Below are 23,109 nucleotides of genomic sequence, written 5' to 3'. Positions count from 1 at the left end.
AATACTTTATAAATATAATCCTGTAAATTATTATACACATGATAAATTTACACATGCACATTACGACGTGGGGCTATACTTAAAACTATATACATATCTGACGGGTGGTTTAAGGGAGTTTAAAAAATATTTTGGCTATACGCAACTTACAACTTAAAAGGACTCTAGAATCATTCCCAAATAATACTCAACTCCACTGTATTAGAGAATTCACGTAGTTACGTCTTCTTAGACCAATCAATATTGAGCAACTTTTCTTTGCTCAACAGACAATATAAGAAAATTGCAAGCTGTGTTTTTCACAGATTCTATCATTATTAAGATATTAGTAAGTACATCTGATACCAGCCTAAGTGTCCCAATGAAAATAACAACTAACTGATACAAAGTACCTATTTTTAGCATTATACAACTATCAGTCTAAGACTGTGATTTCTGAGAGGAGAAATTCACAAGGTCGATTCCACCATCACCTGAGCTCTCTTTTTGGATACAATTTCCCAACCATGGCATAGGAAGCTTCAGCCCAAGGAAAGAATGGCTGTCCTGCTGAGCTGAGAAGGTAGTGCTTAGCATTCCGGGAAACTGGAGCAATGGAATCTGTGAAAAGAACACTGAAGAAGAGGGAGCTATGACAGGTAAGGGGGCAGTAAGTTCGAGGAAGGGTCAGACCTGTGATGGTTAAACTACATACATGGAGGACAAGACTCCCTGAGACATATCCAAAAGTAGCTGCTATGAGGTTGAGCTAAAGAGGTATACTAAAGGTCCACAGTGTTGGGAAATGGCAAGCATACAAATCCAGTTGAGAATGGAGACCCCTTGTTAACCACTCAATAATACCCACGGCACCCACAGTGAGATACACTTTAAAATTTAGGCCTTGCTATAAAGTAAAGCCTCTACAGTTTAGAGAGTAAGTTCTGTGGAGCTACAGACTTTCCACAAATCTGACCAAACCAAGGGAAATCAAGCCCACACAATTCCAAGCTGGCCAGCCAACTGAACAAAAAAACCAACATTCATCAAGGGAAGATGACATAATCTATAATCCCTAAAGTATTTACAATGTTCCATAAAATATTTAATTATTAGATATGAAAAGAAGTAGGAATATGTAACCCACAGTCAAGGAAAAAAAGCAGTCAATAGGAACTAGCTTCCAGACAGTTCAAATGTTGGACTTTAAGACAAGGACTTTAAAGCAACTATTACCTATTTATGTTTGATAAATTGAAGGAAAAGATAGCCATAATGAGTGAACAGATAAGGAATCTCAGCAGGAAAAAAAGCAAACTACAAAGAACAGAAACTGTAAAACTAAAGTTTGTGTTGGATGAGCTTAAAAATAGAGTGGAGATGGCAGACAAAAGAGTGATATTAAAGACAGATTAGTAGATATAATCCAATCAGTAGAACAAAAAGAAAAAAAAAGGTAAGAAAACAAAAAGAACCTCAGGATCTCTGAAACCATAAAATGGTGTAACATACATATGATTGAAATTCCAAAATAAAAAAATGAATAAGAAAGAGTAGGAAGAAATAATAGCTAAAATTCTCTCAGAAAACCTTCAAATTATTGGTCCAAGAATTTCAGTTAACCCTAAATGGAATGGATTCAAAGAAAACCAGTCTGAGAAACATCATAATAAAATTGCTGAAAATCAGTGGTAAACTGGAAATCCTGAAAACAGCCAGACAGGGGGAAAAAAGACACTTTATATACAGGGGAACAACAATACAAATAATGGTTGACTTCTAATTAGAAACTGTTTAAGGCCTAAAGATAACAGAGTATCACCTTTTAAAATGCCAAAAGGAAAAACTTTCAATTCAGATTCTGTATCTAGTAAAGATATCATCCAAAAATCAGGGTCAAATAAGGATATTAAAGACATTATCAGGTAAACAAAAACTGGGATGATTTGTCAGCAGACCTGCACTACAAGAAATGCTAGAAAGTGCTCTTCACGCTGAAAGGGAAATGATAGCAGATAGAAACATAGTATAGAAAGGAATTAAAAGGATAAATATAAAATACTATTATACTAAGTGAAAGAAGTCAGAGAAATACAAATGCCATATAATTTCACTTACATGTGGATTCTACAAAACAAATGAATAAACAAACCAAAAGCAGAATCAGAACTATAAATACAGAGAACAAACTACTGCCACAGGGGAAGGATAGGGGAATGGGCAAAATGGGCGAGAGGGACTGGGAGATACAAGAATCCAGTTAAGGAATGAGTAAGTCATGGGGATAAAAGGTGCATCATAGGGAATTTGTCAATGGTATTGTAATAGTGTTGTATGGTAACAGACTATAGCTACACTTGTGGTGAGAATACCATAAGGTATAGACTTGGATCACTATGTTGTACACCTGAAACTAATATAACATTGTGTGCCAACTATACTCAAATTTAAAAAATTTAGGTAATTTTGTGTTGGTGGAAAAAAAAAAGACTTGTTTTCTTTTCACGATTTCTTTAAAAGACCGCTGACACTTTTGTTTTTTAAGACAACTGATACTTTAAAGCAAAATAACATTTTAACATGGGATTTAGAATACATGTGAAAGAATATAACAATAGATAGCACAAAGGTAATGGAATTATATTTTTGTAATTACATATTACATATTTGGTAAGCCTAAAAGTATTAAATGTTAGCTGAGAAGTAAAAAGTATAAAGTGGTACAGTAATGGCTCTAAATAAATTCTGAAGTTAAGGAAGCATATTATTAGCCCTAGAGTTAATCACTAACAAAAACTACAAAGAGGCATAACTAATATTCAAAAGAGGAAACAAAATATCATAAAATGTTTAACCCAAGAGGATCTAATATTTAAAGGACTCTAACATTTAAAAATTTTAAATCATATTTTTTTTATTTTTATTTTTTTTTTAAAGATTTTATTTATTTATTTGAGAGAGAATGAGAGACAGAGAGCATGAGAGGGAGGAGGGTGAGAAGGAGAAGCAGACTCTCTGCTGAGCAGGGAGCCCAATGTAGGACTCGATCCCGGGACTCCAGGATCATGACCTGAGCCAAAGGCAGTCGCTTAACCAACTGAGCCACCCAGGCACCCTAAATCATATATTTTTTTGAAGATTTTATTTATTTGACAGAGAGAGACAGCGAGAGAGGGAACACAAGCAGGGGGAGTGGGAGAGGGAGAAGCAGACTCCCCACCGAGCAGGGAGCCCGATGCGGGGCTCGATCCCAGGACCCTGAGATCATGACCTGAGCCGAAGGCAGATGCTTAACGACTGAGCCACCCAGGCGCCCCTAAATCATATTTCTAAATAATCTATGAACAAAAGAAGAAATCACAAGGGAAATTATGAAATATTTCAACTGCATGATAACACAGCAGATCAAAATTTGCTAGAAGTTAAACCAAAGCTTAGAGAAATTTACCTTTAAATGACTGTAAAAAGAAGAAAGGTTTACTAGTGAAAGATATGTTTTAACCTTAGGAAGCTAGAAAATAAGAGCAAATTAAATCCAAAGTAAACAAAAATAAGTAACATATAGTAAAAATCAATGATACAGAAACAACACACTAGGAACATAAAACAGTATTTTATCAAACACTTTATATTGTGGTTTTAACAAACATGTTCCCAATTAATAATAAGGTTAAGCATTTTTTTCATTTATCTATTAGTCATGTGGATTTCCTCTTTTCCAAAAACCACATCCCTGGCTTTTGGTGAATTTTAAAAGGGGCTTTGTGTCTTTGCCTATTCTAACACACTCTGAATAATCATTTGGGGCCATATATATTCTAAAATATATTCTCTCATTTGAAAATTATCTATTTTCCACATTCTTTAAAAAACATACTTATTTTTTTGGTTGTTGTTTTTAAGAGATTTGTTTATAATTTGCAGTTTCAGGTGTACAATATAATGATTCATTATTCACTGCTCATAATGATAAGTGTATTCTTACCCTCCCTTATTTCACCCATCCCCTCACCCACTTCCCCTCTGACAACCACAAGTTTTTTCTCTATTTTAAGAGGCTGTTTTTCAGTTTCTTTTGTTTGTTCATTTATCTTGTTTCATATGGGTATAAATTCCACGAGTGAAAAGCATATGGTATTTGTCTTTCTCTGACTGACTTACTACACTTGGCATTATACCCTCTAGGTCCATCCATGTTGTTGCAAATGGCAAGAGCTCATTCTTTTTTATGGCTGGGTAATATTCCACTAATTATATATATTCCATAATTATATTTATGGAATATATATAATATCCATATATATTATATATATGGAATAAAATATATATAACACTTGTTCATTCATCAGTCAATGCACATTTGGGCTGCTTTCATATCATGGCTATGGTAATAATGCTGCAATAAACATATGGGTACACAGATCTTTCTGAATTAGTGTTTTTGTTTTCTTTGTGTAAACACCCAGTAGAGGAATTATTGGATCATATGGTAATTCTACTTTAAATTTTTTAAGGAACCTCCATACTATTTTCCACAGTGGCTGCACCAGCTTCCATTCCCACCAACAGTGCACAAGGGTTCCTTTTTTCTACATCCTTGCCAATATTTGTTATTTCTTGTTTTTGATTATAGCCATTCTGACAGGTATAAGGTGATCTCTCATCGTGGCTTTAATTTGCATTTCCTTGATGGTTAGGGATGTTGGGCATCCTTCATGTGCCTGTTGGCCATCTGAATGCCTATTCAAGTCCTCTGCCCATCTTTGGATTATTTGCTTTTTGGTGTTGAATACTGTAAGTTTTCTATGTATTTTAAATATTAGCCCCTTATTGGATACATCATTTGCAAATATTTTCTCCCATTCAGTAGGTTGCCTTCTTTTTTTGATGGTTTCCTTTGCTGTGCAAAAACCTTTTATTTTGGTGTAGTCCCAACAGTTTCATTTTGTTTTTGTTTCTCTTGTCTGAGAAGACATATCTAGAAAGAGATTGCCATGGCTGATGTCAAAAGATATTACTGCTGGGGCGCCTGGGTGGCTCAGTCGGTTAAGCATCTCCCTTTGGCTCAGGTCATGGTCCCAGGGTCCTGGGATCGAGCCCTGCATTGGGCTCCCTGCTCCGCGGGAAGCCTGCTTCTCCCTCTCCCACTCCCCCTGCTTGTGTTCCCTCTCTTGCTGTGTCTCTGTCAAATAAATAAATAAAATCTTTAAAAAAAAAGATATTACTGCTTATGTTTTAGGAGTTTTATGGTTTCAAGTCTTACAGTTAAGGTCCTTAATCCATCTTGAGTTTACTTTTGTATATTATGTAAAAAGGTGGTCCAGTTTCATTCTTTTGCATGTAACTGTTCAGTTTTCCTAGCACCTTTAGCTGAAGAGATTGTCTTTTTCCCATTATATATTCTTGCTTCCTTGGTTATATATTGACCATATATGTGTGGGTTTATTTCTAGGCCCTCTATTCTGCTCCATTAATCTATTTTCTGCCAGTACCATACTGTTTTGATTACTATAGTCTTGTCACATACCTTAAAATTTATGATTGTGATATCTCCAGCTTTGTTCTTCTTTCTTAAATGCTTTACAATTTGAAGTCTTTTGTGGTTCCATACATATTTTAGGATTATTTGTTCTAGTTCTGTGGAAAATGTTGCTGTTTTATAAAGATTACATTTCTTTGTAGTAGTATATTTCATTTGTATTGTATAGATATTTTGACAATACTGGTTCTTCTAATCCATGAGCACAGTATACCTTTCCATCGGTGTCATCTTCAATTTGTTTCATCAGTGTTTAATAGTTTTAAGAGTACAGGTCTTTCACCCGCTAGGTTAAGTTTATTCTTAGGTATTTATTCTTTTTGGTGTAATTGTAAATGGGATTATTTTCTTAATTTCTCTTTCTGCTACTTCATTATTAGTGTAAAGGGACTCAACAGATTTCTGTAATTTTGTATTCTGTGACTTTACTGAATTCATTTATCAGTAGTTTTCATCAGTCATTTCTAGTAGTTTTTTGGTGGATTCTTTAGGGCTTTCTATATATAGTATCGTACATATATTCAATCTGCCAATAATGAAAGTTTTACTTCTTTATCAATTTGGAAGCCTTTTATTTTTTTTTTTCCTGTCTGACTGCTGTGGCTAGGACTTCCAGTACTATGCTGAATAAAAAATGGTGTTAGACCATCCTTGTCTTGTTCCTGACCTAGCTAAAAGTTAATGAATTTCATTCATCTTCTTAAAGAACCACTCCTGGTTTCATTAATCTGTTTTATTTTTTTAGTCTCTATTTCTGCTCTGATCTTTATTCTTTCTTTCCTTCTACTTCTTTTTCAACCTCCAGTAGGTGTAAAATCAAGTTGGTTGAGATATTTTTTGCTTCTTGTGGTAGGCCTGTATTGCTACAATCTTCCCTCTTAGAACAGCTTTTACTAAGTATCCCAAAGTTTTTGGACCATTATGTTTTCATTCATTTGTCTCTATGTATTTTTTTATTTCCTCTTTGATTTCTTGGTTGACTCATTGCTTAGTAGCATTTATTTAGCTTCCATGTATTTGTGTTCTTTCCAAGATTTTTTTTTTTAAAGATTTATTTATTTAATTGAGAAAGAGAGACAGCAAGAGAAGGAACACAAGCAGGGGCAGAGGAAGAGAGAGAAGCAGACTCCCAGCTGAGCAGGTAGCCCAATGCGGGGCTCGATCCCAGGACCCTGGGATCATGACCCAAGCCAAAGGCAGTCACTTAACCAACTGAGCCACCCAGGCGCCCCTCCAAGATATTTTTTTATTTGAGAGAGATCATGTGAGAGCACAAGCAGGGGGAAGGGAGAGGGAGAAGCAAGCTCCCTGCTAAGCATGGAGCCAAACAACATGGGGCTCAATCCCAGGACCGAGATCAGGACCTGAGTTGAAAGCAGACGCTTAACCGACTGAGCCACCCAGGCACCCCTCAAGTTTTTTCTTGTGGTTGATACCCAGTTTCATACTATTGTGGTTGGAAACGATGGTTTCAAATTTTTAAATTTTGTTGAGACTTGTTTTGTTGACCTAATGTATCTATTCTGGATAATGTTCCATGTGCACTTAGGAATGTGTATTCTAGAGGCACCTCGGTGGCTCAGTTGGTTAAACGCCCAATTTGACTTTGGCTCAGGTCATGATCTCGGGTTATGGAATTGAGCCCTACATTGAGCTCCATGCTCAACACAGAATGCTTGGGATTCTCTCCCTCTCCCCTTCCCCCTGCTGGCTCATGCAGGTGCTCTCAATAGATAAAATCTTGCAAAAATAATGTGTGTTTTGTTGTTTCCTGGATGGAACATTGTATCTATTAGGTCCATTTGGTCCACATGTCATTCAAAGCCACCATTTCTTGATTTTCTGTCTGAAAGAAATATCCATTGATATAAATGGGGGTTAAGGTCCCCTACTATTATTGTGTTACTGTCAATTTCTTCCTTTATTTCTGTTAATAATTGCTTTATATATTTAGGTGCTTCCATGTTGGGTGCATAAATATTTACAATCGTTTTATCATCTTGTTGGATTGTTCCCTCCATTAAGTAGTGTCCTTCTTTGTCTCATTACAGTCTTTGTTTTCAAGCCTATTTTGTCCAACAATATATATTGCTACCCCAGCTTTCTTTTCACTTTCATTTGCATGATAAATGTTTTACTATCCCTTCACTTTCACTCAGCACATCTTTAGGTCTGAAGTAAGTCTCCAAAGTCATGTATAGATAGGTCTTCTTTTTGTAAACTAGTCTGTTATCCTGTATCTTCTGATTGGAGCATTTAGTCCATTTATATTTAAATAACTGATAAGTATGTACTTATTGCCATTTTGTTACTTGTTTTATGGTTGTTTTGGTAGTTTTTCTGTGTACCTTTCTTCTCTTGTTCTCATTCTTGTGGTCTGACAGCTTTCTTTAGGGTTTTGCTTGGATTCTTTTCTCTTTATTATTTCTGTATCTATTACAGGTTTTTGTGGTTTGTGGTTACCTTAGATTCATATATAACATCTTATGCATATTGCAGTTTATATTAAACTAATGGTCACTTAAGTTTGAACCCATTCTAAAAGCATTAAATTTTTAATCCCCATTCATATTTTATGTATATGATGTCATTCTTTACATCCTTTTATTTCATGCATCCCTTGACTGATTTCTGTAGATATAATGGGATTTACTGCTTTGTGCTTTAACCTCCATACTGGTTATACTGAAATAAAAATCAATACACTAAAGGGAATCAGTGGCAGATTAGAAGAGGCAGAAGAACGAATCAGCAATCTGGAAGACAGGGTAATGAAAAGCAAATAAGCTGAACAGGGAAAAGGAAAAACTATAAAAAATGAGAAGAGATTAAGGGAACTCAGTAACATCATCAAGCGTAATAACATTTTCATTATAGGAATCCCAAAAAAGAAGAAGGGTCAGAAAACTTATTTAACGAAACAATAGCCGAAAACTTCCCTAATCTGGAAAAAGAGAAATCCAGATCCAGAAAACAGAGCACCCAACAAAATTAATCCAAAGAGGTTTACACCAAGACACAATAAGCAAAATGGCACAAAAGTAGCGACAAAGAGAGAATTTTAGAAGGAGTAAGAGAAAAGAAAACAAATTATACACAATGGAAACCCTGTAAGGCTATCAGCTGATTTTTCAGTAGAAACTTTGCAGGCCAGTAGAGAGTGGCATGATATACTCAAAGTACTGAAAGGAAAAAACTCTGCAACCCAGCGAAGTTATGATTCAGAATAGAAGAACAGAGAGAGTTTCCCAGACAAAAGTTAAAGGAGTTCATTATCACTAAACAAGCCCTATAAGAAATAATAAAGTGAATTCTTTGAGTGGAAAGAAAAGGCCATAATCAGGAGTAAGAAAATTATGACACAAAAAAATTTCACAACTAAATGCAAACATACAAAAATTAATCACTTATGAATATACTTATTTTTAATGATATGCATCAGTAACTTTGTATATTTATGGAAAAATGCCTTCCTTCATCTTCCCCAACAAGTGGTTGAGATAGTTTCTTAGAAAAGGTTTGTCTTTCACAATTTAGGTTTCTAATCCACTTAAAAGTAATGTAAATGTAGTTTGAGGCAGGGTTCAAATTTCACTTTTTCCCCCATAAAAGTATCTTACTGACATTAAGTAGTGCATTCTTTCCCCATTGCTCTGCAATATAACCACCTGTGTCATACATCCTGTGTCTACATATAAGTAAAATATTCCTGGTTCTCTATTCTCTCAAATTATCTATATATGCATTACCAACATTTCATTATTTTAATTATCATAGCTTTATTAAAAATCTTAGTATCTGGTAGGACAAGTCAACTTTGCACTTTCAAAAGTGCCTTTGTGGGCCCCTGGGTGGCTCAGTCGTTAAGCGTCTGCCTTCAGCTCAGGTCATGATCCCAGGGTCCTGGGATCGAGCCCCACATCGGGCTCCCTGCGTGGCGGGAAGCCTGCTTCTCCCTCTCCCAGTCCCTCTGCTTGTGTTCCCTCTCTCGCTGTGTCTCTCTCTGTCAAATAAAAAAATAAAATCTTAAAAAAAAAAAAGTGTCTTTTGCTATTTTGGGGGGGGGAAGAAGGGGGAGAGAAAGAGAGAGTAGGCAGGGGAGGGGGACACAGGGAGAGAGACAATCCCAAGCAGGCTCCACGCCCAGCACAGAGCACGATGTGGGGCTCAATCCCACAACCCTGAGATCATGACCCCATCCAAAATCAAGAGTCAGACACCTAACAGACTGAGCCACCCAGGCACCCTAAAGTGTCTTGCTACTTTTAACATTTTGCACTTGCATATAAATTTTGGAATCAGCTCCTCCTAATAGGAAGGGAGTAAAGGAAAGAATGAGGGGAAAAACTTGGGGGACTGCAATGAATATATAAATCAAGATGTTGAGGACCATTTCTACAGTTTAATTCTTGCAGTCTGTGAAGATAGCATCTCTATTTACAGCTCTTAACATCTTTTTAATAAAGTTTATAATGCTCTCCACAAAAATCTTGCACATTTTTTGTTACAATTATCCTAGTTACTTCTTCTTTAAGATTTTTATTCATTTGAGAGAGAGAGAGCAAGCGAGCGAGCACAATCAGGAAGAGGGAGAGGGAGAAGCAGAGCTGGGAGCCTGATGCTAGGCCCGGTCCCAGGACCTGAAGATTGTGACCTGAACCAAAGGCAGACACTCAACCGTCTGAGCCACCCAGGCACCCCTGCTTCTTACTTCTTGCTGCTATTATAAACAGCAGCTTTTTTTTAATTTTCATTTTTCTGGTTGCTAGAAAAAATGCAAAGACATTTATATATTGATCTTTATATCTAGGAATCTTGCTGCAGACTAATTCTAATCATCTTTAAATTTCTAGGATCTCTAAAATAGCTATTAAATTCATCCTCTTCTTTAAATGAATGCTTTATATTTTTTACCATTATGTATAGTGTTAAATGAAGGTTCCTGTGCAGATATTTTTACTTGGGTTATAGAAACTTACATCTATTTTGCAAATTCTTTTTTCTAAATCCTAAATACATATAAGCTTATCAAATGCTACTGCTACATCTATTAAGTTTGTATTTTTCTCTTCTAACCTCTAAATGTGGCAAACTGGTATCCTAATGCTAAATTAGCCTGATTCTGAAAGAAACTCAATTTATTAAACTTATATTCCATGAGTTCTAGAAAATTCTTAGCCCTATATCTTCATATATTGCCTCAGCCCCCCCTTTCTCCCTGCTTTTTCTGGAACTATAGTTAGATCTGTACATTGGATCTTCTAACTCCAAATCCTGAATGTCTTTCATATTTTCCCTCTCACACTGTTTTATTGTAGGTAATTTCTGCCAACCTCTCTTCCAATTTACTAATTCTCAGTGTCTTGTCAGCTTTGTCTCACCTGCTATTAAATCCAACTATGAATCTTTAATTTTACATGAATATTCACTTACAGGAATTCCATTCATTTTTTCAAATCTGCTTTTTATTTTCCCATTCTCATATTTTGAACTTCATCATTTATCAATTGAACTATGTAAAACATTTATTTTATATACTATGGCTGCTATTCTGTGACTGGGTAATTCCAACATTCAAAATATCTGTGAGTTTCTTTCTGCTGTCATTTCAGCTGTAGAATGCACTTGGTATCTTATTTCAGTGAGTGTTTAATAATTTTTTTCTCAGAGCTACTTATTTTCTTCAGAAAATATTTTATCGAAATTATTTTGAGGCTTGGAATGAAGTTAGTCTGGGAAGCAAACTACAACTAATGGGCCAAAATATTTGGCAAAGTCAAAAATATTTACTATCCAGCCTGATACAGAAGAGTCTGCCATCCTCAGTTCCTCCAAAGATGATACGGGTTTGCTTATGCCAGGCACCTGTGATTATTAACAACCCAGAATTATTTTATATTGTCAGTTTTAACTTTTTTCAGACTAATAAAATGTATTATGAATTTTAACTGAATATCCACAAATGACTACCAGCACATAGTTACTTCTCAGAGCACTGCCTCCATTCAGAACCAAGACCCAGGTATGCAATTTTTCTTAGTTTCTTTGTGACTCAAATGAATGGTGAGTTCATTTCTAGTTCACTGTCACACTGAAGATACAGCCTCGTCTCCTATTTTACTTCCTTACTTGGGTGGATCCTAGGGTTTATCTCCTGTACCATGTTCATAAGGCTATGAATTTCAAAATGAAGTTCACCTTATTTAGTACATGACTTCAGAGTGAACACCTGTTCATTTTTTTCTTTTTAAATCTTTTTTAAAGATTTTATTTATTTATTTGAGAGAGAGAGAGAGCACATGAGAGGGGGGAGGGTCAGAGAGAGAAGCAGACTCCCTGCTGAGCAGGGAGCCTGATGGCGGACTCCATCCCAGGACTCCAGGATCATGACCTGAGCCGAAGGCAGTCGCTTGCTTAACCAAATGAGCCACCCAAGCACTCTAAACACCTGTTCTTGAACTCAGTTTCTTTCTCTAGATTCTCACTTTAATCTGTGGAATTAGTGAGTATACCTTATTTTTTTGTAAATTTTTTCAATAATTTTATCTAGGATTTTTACTTATTCTCCACAGAAGGATCATCTGGGAACTTACCCTTACATAATCATATACAGAATACTTGAATCAACCTCCTTCACTTGTATTTTGCTATACCAGAGGTTTATATAAGGTGCTGTGGAAAGAGCAGGAAGTGGAAACCAGGAAAGGATGCTCAAAGAAGCTGATGTCCAATCAAGTCTGAAATATGAATAGGAGTTTGTCTAACAAAGATAATGGGCAAGAGCATTTGAAGACTTTGAAGAAATATATAGAAAAGCTCAGAGATAAGAAGAGTATCTTTGGGAAACTAAGTATTTCAATGTACAGAGAGAGGAGCAATAAGGGTGGAAACGTGGAAAGAGATATGGAAGAATTCATGAAATATGAGAGTACAAATGAGGCTTACTGACTAATGTGAGGCAATAGGGCTATACCCATGACAATGTTCAGGGACCATAGAGCCAATTACCAAGATAAGAATCATATTGCAGTGTAGAGTTTTTTGTTTTGTTTGGAGAGGAAAAGGAGCTGGGGGCGGGTGGGGGGTTGAATCATGAAATAATAAATTCAGTTTGGGGCATGTTGATTTTTAAAGGCCTCTAGGACAAATATGATGAAATGTCCCAGGAAACACCTAGATACACTGTACCTGAAATTTAAGATCAAAATCTAGTCTAGACATAAAAGAGTTGGGATTAAAAACAACAACCTCGAATGAAGCCCTGAGTAGAAAGACGGCCTAGGGAGAATAGTTGAGTCTTAAGTCATAAGCCTAGGAATTGCCGGCATTTAAGGAAAAAGAGAAGATAAGCATGTAAATCGAACTGAAAAAGAGTGGCTTTAGAAGTAGTAATGGGAAAGCCAAATAAATGTTCAAGATCAAGTAAGATCTAGTCTTTTATCCATCGGTTTTAGAAGTCAGTCAGTAATAATCTCAGTACTATCCTCCATTTTCCTCTGTCTGGTCTCTTTGGTCTAAAGCCTCTATAGTAAAACTTCCTCCAAAAGAAATAGCCTCTAGTCTCCCACTGCTCACTAGGAATCTTTGATTTTTCTAAGAACCCTAGTCTCTCATTCTACAAAAATGACTTTTTATCTTCATCACTCTCGACACTTTCACCAGCCCCATAACCTTGACCCAGTTCACTGAGAAAGGTTAAATCATGAGAAGGAACTCACTCCCTCATATTTCCACCACCAAATCTACAAGCTCTCACACATCCATGTTCTACTTCTCTCCAGATAAAGACAGGATCACTTTGAAGGCCAATACACTTCTGTATAAATGCTTCTCAACTAGAGGTGATTTTGCTCACAACTCCCCTTGTGAAATTGAAAAAGGTACTTTTTCAATTGTGGGGGTAGGGTGCTACTGGCATCTGAAGGGTAGAGGTCAGGGATAATGCTAACCATCCAATGTTGCAAGACAGCCCCCACGAAGAATTACCTGATTCAAAATGTCAATAGTACTGAGGCTGACAAACCCTGCTCCACATGTTCTGAATCCCTTCCTGTCTCTGAGAACTTAGCCCCATTTTTCTACTCCCTTCTGTATTTTCAACTCTCCCTTTCTACTCGACCATTCCCGTCACCATGTAAATGTTCCAGTATTTTCCATTCTTTAAAAATATACAAACACACACACACACACACACACACACACACACACACACACAACCACATTCTCTGACTGCTTATGGCCCTTTAGGTACTATTTCTCCAATACTTTATACCAAAGTTCAATATTCGTATTATTCAATAAAATATTTAATACTCACATACATTTGAATGTATTATACTCATATTTCCACTAGTCATTTCTTCAGCCTTTTCCCCCAACTGTTCCACTGAGGTAACTCAGCAAGTTTCTTCTTTCCTGTTTATGAAGAGGCTCATAACTAAATTCAATGGTCAATTATGGTAGTTATCTATTGCAAAGGTTTTCTGATCTAATTATCTCCATCCACCCACCCTACTCCCAATGACACCATCATTATAAATTACTAAGAGACTGTATTTTCAGTAGTCAGTCATGTTCACTACTACATTCCCAGTTCCCAGCACCATCAGGCACTCAAATATGTTAATGGACTGAATCCCTGGCAAAGAGTTAATTTCTTATGAAGCTACCATATTTGAAGTATGTATGTCAAGATAAGACACTAACACATGCAAAGGATTATGGCTGGAATTTCAACAATGGGGCAAAACCTGAAATCAAATCTCCTGATTCGGCTGTCTCTCCAGCAGGAAGTCAATTCAAAACATTTTTCAAAAAAATTTTAAGATTTTATTTTTAAGTAATCTCTACACCCAGCATGGGGCTCAAACTCACAACCCCAAGAGCGTCGCATGCTCTACCAACAGAGCCAGCAGGCACCCCTCAAAACATTTCTAAAGTGAGTGACTACACTTGATTTGGGGCCTCATGTCGTACATGAGAGGAAAGTGATCTGAGAGTCTTTCAGACTAAGGTATTAGGAGGAAGAATTAAGAATTTCACATTTTAGGGCACTTGGGTAGCTCAGTCTGTTAAGAGTCTGCCTTTGGCTCAAGTCATGATCTCAGGGTCCTGGGATAGAGGCCCACATCCGCCTCCTTGCTCAGCAGGGAGCCTGCATCTCCCTTTCCCTGCCACTCCCCCTGCTTGTACTCTCTAATAAATAAAATCTCAAAAAAAAAAAAGGAATTTTACATTTTAAAATACACAAAAGGACTAATCATGGAAATATCTAACATTGTAGCACCCATGAAGAACTCCACAGACTATACTTTGATGTCACAATTTCTACGTAAAGCCTGAAGCTTCTGCATTCTTTAAACTCCTGGTCTTCCCTGCGCTGGTATCATTATTATTGGTCCCATACAACTATATGGTCTTTGTTCTTTCTCCCACATGCCCAGTCTTTATGGTTTCCAAGTCTCTACAACCCTATGAGGTAGAAAAGAATGACCCCCATCTGAGATTCATAAAAGTTTTTAGTCCAAAACTGTACTCAGTGAACTTGCACACAAGTTGATTCTTGGTCAGGAACAGGCCTCAGTTTTGCCAGAAAGGTTCTCAACTTGGTGTTCTTCACTAGTGAGAAAAGGAACAGCTCAACTGGTGGTGAGGGAAAATTTAGATGACTCTCTTCTTGCCAAGTCAATATGATGCCCATATGATGTCTGCCAGGTGATGATGTGGTATCTCTTGGTGATTTGTACACCATTTCCAGCTATATACCAAAGACTTCACCACAGTTGAAGTTCCTCTCACTACCTGCAACAAATACAGACAAGGGCCTACTTGCATTTGTAAGGGGAATGTAGCAAGTAGTCAGCAAAGTCAAGAGCAGCCACTGGGTATCCACAATTCCAGAACATTATCTGGGTCAAGGTAGAAGAGAGAGCCCCCACTCAGTACACTCTCAACAATGTCTCTGCAATGGTCTCCGTCATTCAGCAACCGTAAATGTTTTCTTATACAACACAAAGCCAGTAACTCCAAGACCACCTCTGGAAATTGACACTTAGAGCACCAGTGATTAACTTCACATAATACTCCAGAAAGTACTGGACAAAGCTGGCATACTGTACAACAGCAAATGTTATGAGCCTAAAGATGAGATAAGCAGGCTGACCGATGTGATTCAGCTTTCAATTTGAAGGTTCTTCTTGAAATGCTGGAAACAAAGGTATGAGTATATATATTTAGGTTTCCACATAAACAACTGGGACAGAGAGTATAATGATTGAGGAACTGGTTGTAATGGCTTCTCTCCCTTCTTCTGCAGATTCAAACTAAAGATTTCTAATTAGGGGGCAGTATCATGAGAAACAGTAGCCTGGGCAGTCCCTGAACTTCATGCGCCCAGAGGCAAGCGAGCAATATGAGTAAACAAGACACAGAGGCCCACTAGCACATCTCTGAGATGGAAGGCCTATCTGTATCTCTTCTATTAATAGTGCCTTCAACACTGTCCAAGTTTCCACCACCATCCCAAGCAGACCACTGGGTAAGAATACTTAAATGCAAAAAAAAAAAACAAAGACAGGCTCAACCTACCTTGAGTTTTAGCCCAAGGAGCAACAACCCTGCAGCTCCAAGAAGTGAATTAGTCAGCTTTGGCTTGCCTCTTATTGTCCCACACATCCCAATTCATGCTAGCCTGGTTTTAAGTATTATTAGGAAATATGCCATACAGAAGAATGTATTAAATATACATGTGCAACTTATCCAGAAAAATATTCATATAGCAACTGGAAACACAACACTGTTAGTACATTAGAACCTGTGTATCGTAGTCCCTCACCCCCCGAATCACCAAAATTCTGACCTGAAATTCTGATCAACCATTCCCGGCTTTTCTTTAGATGACCTTCTATGTGTACACACACTTCTGAAAGATACATGTTTGATTTGACCTGCCCTTGAGCTTTATGGAATCATACACTGTATACAACCTTTCTTAACTTCTTACACGTAGCTCTTCTCAAGATTCATTCATAAAGGTGTTTATAGCTGTCATTCATTTTCACTACTATATAATTTATACACTGTATACTATACCATAACATGTCCAGTCAGTAGCTGATAGGTATTTTAGTTATTTCCAATCTGTGAATATAATGAACAATTCTGCTATATTGCCATGTATTGTTCCTGATGAACACTCTTAAGTTCCACTAGAACAGTGCTGTCCAATATACACAATAATGAAAACCACAAGTAATTCTAAATTTTCCAGTAGCTACATTAAAAACATTTTTTAAACAGTGAAATTTTAATATTTTATTTAACCAAATATATTATCATTTCAATATGCAATAATTATAAAGATCATTGAGATATTTTACATTCTTAACTAAGCCTTCAAAATCCAATACTGTACATTTAAAGCAAATCTCCTTTTGGACTAGTCATTTTGAAAACTCAATAACCACAGGTGGTTAATACTGGAACAATGCAACTCAAGAGCATTTTTTTTTTTTAAGATTTTATTTATTTGACAGAGAGCATAAGCAGGTAGAGTGGCAGGCAGAGGGAGAGGGAGAAGCAGGCTCCCCACTGATCAAGGAGCCAGATGTGGGACTTGTAGGACCCTGGGATCATGACCCAAGAAGGCAGATGTTTAATTGAGCCACCCAGGCACCCCTCAAGAGCATATTCTTAAGTACAGATGGTAAGCATAAGATATGGTTTTACATTTTTTATTCCCACAGAGTAATAAAGTTCTTGCTCCAAATATTCCCAAACATTAGTCTGTTTTAATTTTGCTCACGTGGGCTTCATGAAATATTTCATTGACATTTTAATTTGCATCTTCTGAATAAAGTTAAACACTTTTTCATGATTTCAACCATTTGGGCTTCATTTTTCATGAAATGCTGGTTCATGTCTTATAATCAGTTTCTACTGCATCTTTTATTGATTTGTATTTTACTTTTTTTTTTTAATTTTCTTGAAGTAATCTCCATGCCCAATGTGGGGCCTGCACTCATGACCCTGAGATCAAGAGCCGCATGCTCTATCAACTGGGCCAATCAGGTGCCCCTATGCATTTGTTTTACAATACTTATCACACCATGAATGGAAACTTTTTTTTTCGCTTCATGAACTACATATGCACTCTTCTTGATGTTTAATAAAAAATTATTTGTGATAAATTTTTTTATTTTGTCCTTTATGGTTGTGTATTTTGTGTCCACTTAAGAAACCTTTCCCTACTGTGAGATCATGAAAATCTTTTACTATTATGCCTTCACAGCGTTTTGCTTTTGCCTTTCACGGGAATAGATTTGAATGACACTAGAAGGCAGAAGCCTGTAATTTCACTTTCTTCCCCCACACACAATTTTCCCAGAACCACATATGAAAAATCAGATTTTCTCCTTGATTTGTAATCCTACCTGTCATTCACCAAGTGTGCATATATGCATGCAACCATTTTGGGACTTCCTATTCCATTTCTATGGTCCGTATCTTTAATTTGCTAAAACGAGTTGCCCTGCTTTCAGGAGTGTGATGAGTTTCTTGTCCCTTATATTTTCATATAAATTTTAGAATCAGCTTATCAAATTCCTTTGAAAAAAATCTGTTGAAATACTTACTGGTATTTAATTGACTTTTGAATTGACTTTGGGAAAATTACCCTCTTTACCACACTGGATCTTTCAAACATGAGCTTGTTATTTCTCTCCCTACTTATGTCTTTACTAACACCTTTAATTATAATAATCTCCTTAAAAGTCTGGTTAAAACTTTTACCTTTTCAAAGATCTGTCTTCTAAAAGATCTATCCTATGGGAGGCAGAAGGGTCCTTCAAAGATATCCAGATCCCAATCCCTGTAATGTGATTATGTTAAATAAATGCAAAAAGGAATTTGCACATGTAATTCAGATTTCTAATAAGTGACCTTAAAATAGGGAGCTTACTTTCAGAAGTGAATTTGATTTAAGTTTAAAATATTGGGGCGCCTGGGTGGCTCAGATGGTTAAGCGTCTGCCTTCAGCTCAGGTCATGATCCCAGGGTCCTGGGATAGAGCCCTGCATCGGGCTCCCTGCTCAGCGGGGAGCCTGCTTCTCCCCCTCCCTCTGCTTCTCCCCCTGCTCATGTTCTCTCTCTCTGTATCTCTGTGTCTCGAATGAATAAATTTAAAATCTTTAAAAAAATAAAAATAAAAAATAAAGTTTAAAATATTTATACCTAGATAACCTGTAATGCTGGATTCTCATATTCTCATGAACTTCTCATTCATGTTCTCTTCAGGTTATCAGTATCAAGGTTACGCTCTTCTCATAAAATACCTGAAGTATTTATTTTTCGCCTACTCTTACAAGTATCTGAATATTTACTATTAGCTCTATTCACTGGAAATACTTGTGCATGGCTGGAATTATTCCAATTTTAGAAAAACATGCTAATAAAGCCAAGTTTTCTCTAAGTCTGAAGATTTATAAAAATGGTTTCTATCAACTTTCTTTTCCAATAAATTTTGGTAAGTTACATATTTTTCTAGAAATTTTTCCCTAGCTAAATGTTCAAATTATTGGTCTAAAATTCCTTCTTAAATTTCTCCATAATCAGTAATTACATCCCCATTTTTACTGCAGTGAAAATAAGTACATTTTCCTCTTCTTTTCTTCATTAATATTAGTCTTTCCACAGAATTAAGTGTTGGTATGATTAATTCTCTTGTATTAGATCTAATTATTATTTACTTCCATGTACTTTTACGGGGATTTATTTTAATTCTTTTTTTTAACTTTTACTTTCTTGGAAGCTATAGCAAATTCTATTATTGTTCAAAGCCTGCATTCCCTAGATTAAGGGATTATGCATATCCACCTTTCACACTTTTTGAGAATATACATTTCCAGGCCCATAAATTTAGCCACCATCATTTGCTTTAGCCAGGCGAATGTGAGAAAATTACAAGAACACCTAAGCAGCAACTTTAAATACATTTATACACTTTAGCTCAGCCTCTTATTCATCCCCTATTATTTATGAATGAATAAGCAAGTGCTATATAATGGCTGTTCTTTCAGCATGAATCCCCCCAAAAATGAATATTTTCCTGATAAGATTCTTGATTTTTAATCATTACAAAATGACTCTTTAGTACTAGTAATGCTTTGTTTTCAAATCTACTTTGTAAATCTATTGTCTGATATCAATATGTACAAAAGCTTTAGTTACTTTTTATTTGGGAGGTAGGTGGGTATTCTTTTACAAAACTTTTACTTTTAACTGGAAAAAAAAAAAAACTGTAACACAAAACTTACCATTCCTAACCATCTTTAAGTGTACTGTTCTGTACTGTTAAGTATATTCACTGTTGTGCAACAGAGAGCCAAACATTTTTCATTTAGAAAAACTAAAACCCTACACCAATTAACTCCCATTCCTCCCTCTCTGGCAGCAACTGCCAATCTGCTTTGTTTCTATGAATTGATCTCTGTAGTACCACATTTATCAGTGGGATCATACAGTGTGGCTTTGTGGCTGATCTCACTTAGTATGCCCTCAAAGACCATCCATATTGTATCATGTGACAGATTTCCTTCCTTTTTAAAGGCGGAATAGTATTCCATTAAATGTATATACCACATTTTGTTTATCCATTCACCTGATGGACATTTGGCCTGCTTTTTGGCTACTGTGAATACTACTGCTAAGAACATGACTGTGCAAATATCCTTTTAGTTTTTTGATGAACGGCCATACAGTTTTCAATAGCAATTATATCATTTTATGTTCCCATCAACAATGCACAAAGTTTCCAATTTCTCCACATCCTCTACAACAACTGTTATTTTCTGGGTTATACTTTTTATTTTGAAAGTAACCATCCTAATGGGTGGGAGGTGATACTTCATTGTGAATTTGATTTGCATTTCTCTAATGAACAGTGATATTGAGCATATTTTCATGTGCTCACTGGACATCTGTAGATCATCTTTGAAGAAAAGTCTATTCAAGTCCTTTGCCCATTTTTTAAACTGAGTTTCTTGTTGAGTTGTTGGATTTCTTTATATATTCAACAATATTAACTCTATCAGAGCATATGCAAATATTTTCTTCTTTTCTATAGGTGACTTTTTCATTCTGTTGTGAGTTATTATAATCCCAAACTTTTTATTACATGTGTTTTTGGTGTCGTATCCAAGAAATCACTGCCAAATCAAATATGAAGATTCACCCTCTATTTTCTTCTAGTTTGTCTTTAATCTTCAAAATTTTTTATGTATGAAGTTAAAGGAAGGGTCCAACTTTACTCTTTTGCATGTGGCTAACCAGTTTCCCCAACACCCTTTTTGAGATTCTCTTTTCCCATCTAGTGATCTTGGCACACATACTGAAAATCATTTGATCATATAGTCAACTCAAGGATTTGTTTCTGGACTCTACATTCTACTTCATTTGTTCTAGGTCTGTCTGTACGCTTATACCACAGTTTGATTATTGCAGTTTTATAATACATTTTGAAATTAAGAAATGCAATATTTCCAACTGTATTGTTTATAGAAATTGTTTTTTGGCTCTTCAGGGTCCCATAAGATTCCGTATCAATTTTAGCACTAATTTGCCTAAAAGATGCCATTAGGATCTTGGGATTGCACTTAATTATATAGATCACTTTGGATAGCACTGACTTAAAAAAAAAATTTAAGATATAATTCACATATGGTACATCTAACCCAGTATATGATTCAACTGCTTTTTAGTATACATAATTTTGCAATCATCATCACAATCAGTATTACAACATTTTCATCACTCCAAAAAGAAACCCAGTACCCATTAACACTCTCTACTTCCTCCCAAAGAAATTCCCACCCAACCTAATTAAGTCCCACCCTAAACAATCACCAATCTAACTTGTCTTCTGGACATTTCATACCAACAGAATCGTACAATATGTGGTATTTAGAATAATGTTTTCATGTTGCAGCATGTATCAGTAAATTCATTTCTTTGTATTGTTAAACAATACTTTTATATGGTTATACCACTTTTTGTTTATCCATTCATCATTGGGTTCTTTCCACTTTCACAATGTCACAATTAACATTTTTGTACAAGTTTGTGTGCGGACATATGTTATTTCCTTTGTGTACATAGCTAGGAGTGGAATTCCTAGGTCAAAAGACAAATCTACGTTTAACCTATTGAGAACTGCCACACTACTTTCCAATGTAGTTGGACCATTTTACATTCTAACCAGTAGTCTACGAGGATTTTAATTTCTCTCCATCATTACCAAAACTGTGAATGTATCTTTTTTATTACAGTCATCCTAGTAGGTAGGAGGTGGGATCTCACAGTGATTTTGATTCTTCATTCCTCTGGTGGCTAATGAGATCAACAAATATTCCATGGACTTATTAGCCGATTATGGATCTTCTCTGGAAAAGAAGTCTATTCAGATTCTGTGCTCATTTTATAATTGGGTTGTCTTTTTATTATTAAGTTATAAGAGTTCTTTATTACAAATACAAGTTCTTTATTAAAAATATGATCCACAACCATTTTCTCCTAACCCACTTTTTCAGTTTTTACAGCACTTGTAGCTTCACAGCAAAATTATGTGAAAAGTACAGCCTCCCCACTATCAACATTCTGCACTAATTGTTTACATTTGTTACAATTAGTGGACCTACGTTGAAACATCATAATCACCTAAAGTCCACAGTTTACCTAAGTTTCATTCTTGGTATGTATATCCCATGGATTTTGATACATGTATAATGACATGTACTCACCGTTATACTATCATACAGAAAAGTTTAACTGCACTAAAAAACCTCTCTGTTCTGCCTGTTCATTTATTCCCTCCCCAAACCCTGGCAACCACTGGTATTTCTATTATCTCCATAGTTTTCCTTATTCAGAATCACAAATATTTAGAATCATACACTAAGTATGTAGCCTTTTCAGACTGGATTCTTTTACTCAGTAATATGCATTTGATTCCTCCATTGTTTGCTCATTTCTTTTCAGCACTGCATATACCACAATTTATCCATTCATCTGAAGGACATCGTGGTTGCTTCTAAGTTTCAGCAATTATGAATAAAGCTACTGTAAACAATATATGCAGATTTTTTTAAGCAAACTCTACCTTCAACTCAACCCCAAAATCGAGTCACATGCTCTATCAACCCCAAGATCGAGTCACATGCTCTACCGACTGAGCCACTCAGCCATGCCGACATATGCAGATTTTTGTGTGGCTGTAAGTTTTCAGTTCCTTTGGGTAAGTACCAAGGAAGATGATTACTAGATAGTATGGTAAGAGTATGTTTAGTTTTGTAAGAAACAAACTGTCTCCCAAAGTGGCTATACATTTTGCATTCCCAACAGGAACGAGTGCCTGTTGTTCCACATCCTCATCAGTGTTTGATGTTTTCAGGGTTGTGGATTTTGACCATTCTAACGTGTGTTGTAGTATCTCATTGCTTAAATTTGCACTCTTCTGAGTATACGATCATTCACCAACTGTATAACTTTCTTGGTGAGGTGTCTGTTCAGATCTTTGGCCCATTTTTTTAATCAGGTTG

General features: G+C 36.1%; 1 protein-coding gene across 10 annotated transcripts in view; it reads right to left on the bottom strand.

The window, feature by feature from the left end:
- LARP1B (La ribonucleoprotein 1B) overlaps window positions 1-23,109 on the bottom strand; it is a 118,917-nt gene that overhangs the window by 42,635 nt on the left and 53,173 nt on the right. The window contains exon 12 of one of the 10 annotated variants that reach the window (XM_027598744.2): window positions 13,865-13,933. The exons of 7 other annotated variants lie outside the window; for them this stretch is intronic. In XM_027598744.2, the coding sequence (XP_027454545.1) occupies window positions 13,880-13,933 (54 nt within the window). In that variant the 3' untranslated portion in view covers window positions 13,865-13,879. Of the gene's footprint in view, window positions 1-13,864; window positions 13,934-14,378; window positions 15,320-15,674; window positions 15,723-23,109 lie in introns of those variants that run through there. 2 more of the 10 variants (XM_027598743.2, XM_027598745.2) reach the window with 2 other exon arrangements.

The sequence above is a fragment of the Zalophus californianus genome, chromosome 2, assembly GCF_009762305.2.
Source record: "Zalophus californianus isolate mZalCal1 chromosome 2, mZalCal1.pri.v2, whole genome shotgun sequence".
NCBI lineage: Eukaryota > Metazoa > Chordata > Mammalia > Carnivora > Otariidae > Zalophus > Zalophus californianus.
This window is presented reverse-complemented; position numbering and strand designations above follow the sequence as displayed.